A 5,436-nucleotide genomic window follows, 5' to 3' on the forward strand; every position below is an offset into this window, starting at 1 on the left:
CCCAGGTTCGATTCCGGTCAAGGGCATGTACCTTGGTTGCGGGCACATCCCCAGTGGGGAGTGTGCAGGAGGCAGCTGGTCGATGTTTCTCTCTCATCAATGTTTCTAACTCTCTATCTCTCTCCTTTCCTCTCTGTAAAAACTCAATAAAATATATTTAAAAAAAAAAAAAAAAGATTTAATGGGAAAAAAAAGAATACTCCTAACTTTCTTTTATTTAATTTTTACAATATTTTATCATTATTATTACTTTAAAAATCCTTTATTTAAAAAAAAGTCTCAGAGAAGAGTTGGGGGTGGTAAACAGTGGGCAGAAAATGCCTGCTTCAGGGATTAAAATTTTGCATATATTACTGAGAAAAAATAAAATCCTATATAATAAAAGCATAGTTTGCAAATTTTCCCCTCGACTGTGATTTCATCTGGAGTTTGACCAGGGGGCGAGGCCAGCCAGGGGAAGGGAGGGGGGCCCCAGCCAGCAGCTAGCAGCTGCTAGGGATCCTATCAAGCACAAATTTCATGCACTGGGCCTCTAATGTTTAATAAGCATTTTTTAAAATGAAATCTTCCACAAAGAAACTATGCATGTAATCTCAAGAATAAAGTCTTCTTCTTTCTGATATGAGCTATTCCTCATGTTCACTTACATTGCAAACATACACAAGGAATTTAGTCACAAAGCACAAAATGACAAGCACTATAAGAGGTAAAAATTTTAATTAATTTAATCGGTAATGCTTATCAAGTACTTACATATTACAGGTACTGTGCTCAGCACTTTATGTACAAACTTCATTTTGCAGATGAGGAAAATGATCTATGTTATTTAACTTATCCAAAGTTACTAAGATAAGATGGACTCAGAACTCAAACCTAGGCTAACTACAGGGCCTATTTTTAACAATTATGCTAACACTCCCTAACAGTGTAGAAAAGGGAAGGAACTTGGAGCTTGTTGGAGATGGTAGGGATAATCAAATAAAACAGCTAATATTTGAGTGTTTACTAAATGGCAGGACTAAGGTGCTTTAATGTATTCTCAGTGAATTTCATCTTATGGGAAAATTTTGCTCTCCATTTAATGGTTGAATACCTACAAAAGACATATAAACAAAGATTTCAACCCAATGAGTATGACTTCCTGGGAACTCATTTAAAAAAAGAAAAAAGAAAAAAGGTGGTATCAGTGAAACAAGACAGTCAACAGAAAGACTACCTTTTTGTTGTTGTTAATCCTCACCAGAAGGTATTTTTTTCCACTGATTTTCAGAGAGAGTGGAAGGGTGGGGGAAAGACAGAGATAGAGAAACATCGATTGGTTACCTCCCTCGTGCACTCAAACTGGGGCCAGGGATGGAGCCTACAACCCAGGTATGCGTCCTTGACCAGAATGGAACCCAAGACCCTTTGGTCTGCAAATTGACACTGTATACACTAAGCCAAACCAGCCAGGGCAACAGAAAGACTAATTTTTGATATGAATGAATGGCATATGTGGCTTTGAACAAGGTGGGTCTGAAGGACAGTACAACCCTCTGAAACAGATATCTAAAAGGTAACTATAAGTATATGATACTTATAGCAAACCCATCACCAAGACTTATAAATTCTACTGTATAAGACTTTCAACTATTCAATTTCCTCCATTCCCCAATGGTATTACCTAAAAAAAGGACACCATAATTTCTTCCCAAGGATACAGTTGTGTACCACTTAATGACAGAGATACGTTCTACAAAATATATTATTAGGCAATTTCCTTGTACAAACATCAGAGTGTACTTACACAAATTTAGATGGTACAGCCTACTGTACACCTAGGCTATCTGGTATAGCCTACTGATCCTATGCTACAAACCTGTACAGCAAGCATGTCAAACTCGCAGGCCACAGGCCATATGCAGCCCACAACGAATATTTCTGCGACCCAGCCAATATAATGGTATGTAAGAAATATCTTAATAAAAATTTCGTAAATTAATTTTTATAGTATCCTATTATACATAATTATTAATAACGAACTACAATGTTTGCTAATGACTGATTACTATAATCGTGTTGCATTCATTTCCCTTACACGCAGGCGCACCATTTCTCTCCACGAATACCAACAGCAAATATTTTAGCAGCTGATTGCCACATCATTAGTCTTCTACTGACTTGTTTGGTCTGCACAACAGGAAATATTTTGCTTTTGGAGAACAAGAAAAATAGGTTTATTTGCGTTACACTTATTAATTTGAGCAATTATTCAGTGTCTGGTAAGTTAATGTTCAAGAAAAAATATTAATTTTATTAAAATGTTCTATTATTTTAACAATTACTCATTTATATTTCAGCCCTTTGTAATCATCATGCCTCTATTGAAATAAAGCTACGTTTCTATGAAAAAGGAAGCTTTTGTTTTCTTGCAGCCTACATAAACTTAAACCTTGTTTATATGGCTCAGGTTAGCCTTTGAGTATCACATGCTTACTGTACAGCATGTTACTGTACAAAACAATACAAGATTACATCAATACAAGAGAAAATTAAGCAATCAAGTGATGCAGTAAACATGAGGTGTATGAGGCTGGCATAACATGGCATATTGTATTATAGCAAACTTTTTTATAAGTAGAAAGAGCACACTGTAAAAATAATAAAAAATATAGTATATTAAATACATTAACTAGTAACATAATGCTTTATTATCAAATATCATGTACTGTACATAACTGTATGTGCTATACTTTTATATGACTGGCAACACAGTAGGTGCACTTACAATAGCATCACCAGAAACATGTAATGCATTACAACAGCTATGATGTGACTAGGTGATGGGAATTTTTTAGCTCCATTATAATCTTACTAGAGGCCGATGCACAAAATTCATGCAAGGGCCTTGGCTCTGGTCCCTGCCACCTCTGCCGTGAACCCCACCCACTGCGGCTTATGTCCAGAAGGAAGGACATCTGGAAGGATGTCTGGAAGGACCTCCGGTCTAATTAGCATATTATCCTTTTATTATTATAGACTAGAGGCCCAGTGCACAAAATTTGTGCACAGGAGGGGGGTGGTCTCTCAGCCCGGCCTGCACCCTTTCCAATCTGGGAACCCTTGGGGGATGTCCAACTGTCAGTTTAGGCCTGATCCTGCAACCGGCAGTTGAACCTTCTCACAACCTGGGACTGCTGGCTCCTAACCACTTGCCTGCCTGATCACCCATAACTGCCTCTGCCTGTCTGCCTCATCACCCTAACCACCTCTGCCTGTCAGCCTGATCGCCCCCCAACCGCTCTCCTGCCGGCCCAATCGGCCCCCCCAACTGCCCTCCCCTGCCTGTATGATCGCCCCCAACTGCCCTCCCCTGCCGGCCTGATCATCCCCTAACTGCTTGCTCCCTCATACCAACCTGATCTCACCCCTGCTTGCTCCCCCGCGCTGGCCTGATCTCACCCCTAACTGATTGCTCCTCTACTGGCCTGATTGCCCCTAACCGCCTCTGCCTCAGCCCCCACCACCATGGCTTTGTCCAGAAGGTCTAATTAGCATATTAACCTTTTCTTAGTATAGATGGGATACAGTCATATATATAGTCTGGTCCATCACTGACAGAAGTGTCCTTATGCAGCACATGACTGTACTTGAACAGCTTCTTCTTCTCCCAATCAAGCAAGCATCTCAGCAATTCTACCACCCATAATTTCCTCATAATAGGTGGCCAAAATGGACCTTTTCCAATGTAAATCTAGCCATTTCACAGCTCACCATAATACTAAACTGCTTCTCACAGCTCTCTGAATCAGGCTGAAACCATACAGCAGGACTACAAGGCCCTGCATGTTCTTTTCTCATCTTTAGGCATTCACCATGCATTCTTTACACTCTAGCCACACCACACTTCTTTCAGTTCATAAAAGAAGCCCACCAGCATGGCTGGTGTGGCTCAGCAGTTGAGTGTTGACCCAGGAACCAGGTCACTGATTGCTGGTCAGGGTGCATGCCCAGGTTTTGGGTTTGATCCCCAGTGGGGGGTGAAGAAGGTATGCAGGAGGCAGCCGATCAATGGTTTTCTCTCATCATTGATGTTTCTAACTCGCTCTCCCTCTCCCTTCCTCTCTCTGAAATCAATAAAAACATTTTTAAAAAAGCATACTACATTCTCACCACCACGTCTTTGAACATGCTTTGAATCCAAGTTACATCATCTATAGCTCCACTCTTCTAAAGTGGGAGATCCCTTGCACTATGTTCCCATGACAGTCTCTTCAATCACCTGGTATTTCCTCACGAGCCTATAAATTCGGTAAGGGCAAACTTATGTCTATGTCTAGTTTACTGTATCTCTAAAACCTAGTACAATGCACATCACTTTTAAAAGTGGAATCAGCTCCTGGAATGAATAAAGTTGTTAAGAGTGAACATGACTGAGGGCCTAGCCAGATAATCTAGAAGAAAAGATGAACCACTGATGGGGAAATATCAGAACAAGGCTCATGGGATACTACGAGTCAAAAACCAGAAAAATGTTGGACAATGAAGACAGACAATTTGGTAAAAAACCCTAAATCCTTTTAGGAAAAGACATGGTATAAATATCCCAGTTGTGTCAAAATTAATTAATTTTAAAAAGTATAGTCAAAAAAGAAAGAAAAATTATTCTGTTAAGAAACCATAAATATATGTAAGACTTACTTACTCCTTAAGTTAATATTTTTTAATTGTTCTGTAAAGTAGTATTTTAAACCATGGAAGAATGGTTTTATTGCTATAAAAATATTTTAAGTCCTTCACTGATTCAAACTGAATGTGGTAACTATAAACACTTACCATTGCCATAAGGAAAAGCACGTGCAGAACGACTATCATAACCAGAGGAATGTCCACTGTTGAAGGAAAAAAAATGTATTTTTGTGTTCAAATAAGTTCTAAATTTTAATAGTTTGGTACAAAACATAAAGGCAGAATATGACTTCTTTAACAACAATAAGCTTTAATTCTATAATTTAAATTTTAATAGCAAAACACCGGATTTTTAACCTCCAAATATCTTAAACCTAATACCCAGTTGTAAAGAAAAATATAGCTTACTAGTATAGCATGAATAATCCAATGAATTCATCGTAACTCAAAAAATAACAGAAACTTTGAGGCTAACATTATTTAAAATTTAATCAAAATTTAGTCTTGCCAAAACCGGTTTGGCTCAGTGGATAGAGCGTCGGCCTGCGGACTGAAAGGTTCCGGGTTCGATTCCGGTCAAGGGCATGTACCTGGGTTGCAGGCACGTCCCCAGTAGGAGATGTGCAAGAGGCAGCTGATCGATGTTTCTCTCTCATCGATGTTTCTAACTCTCTATCTCTCTCCCTTCCTCTCTGTAAAAACTCAATAAAATATATTAAAAAAAAAAATTTAGTCTTAAGTCCTAGCTGGTTTGGCTCAGTGGATAGA

At 38.9% G+C, this 5,436-nt stretch overlaps 1 protein-coding gene across 8 annotated transcripts in view; it reads right to left on the bottom strand.

The window, feature by feature from the left end:
• Window positions 1–5,436, bottom strand: part of FIP1L1 (factor interacting with PAPOLA and CPSF1) — a 96,607-nt gene that overhangs the window by 16,807 nt on the left and 74,364 nt on the right. For all 8 annotated transcript variants that reach the window (XM_006757813.2, XM_006757812.2, XM_006757815.2 and 5 more), the window contains one exon: window positions 4,816–4,871. In XM_006757813.2, the coding sequence (XP_006757876.1) occupies window positions 4,816–4,871 (56 nt within the window). The remainder of the gene's footprint in view (window positions 1–4,815; window positions 4,872–5,436) is intronic.

This window comes from Myotis davidii, unplaced genomic scaffold (genome assembly GCF_000327345.1).
Source record: "Myotis davidii unplaced genomic scaffold, ASM32734v1 scaffold173, whole genome shotgun sequence".
Lineage (NCBI taxonomy): Eukaryota > Metazoa > Chordata > Mammalia > Chiroptera > Vespertilionidae > Myotis > Myotis davidii.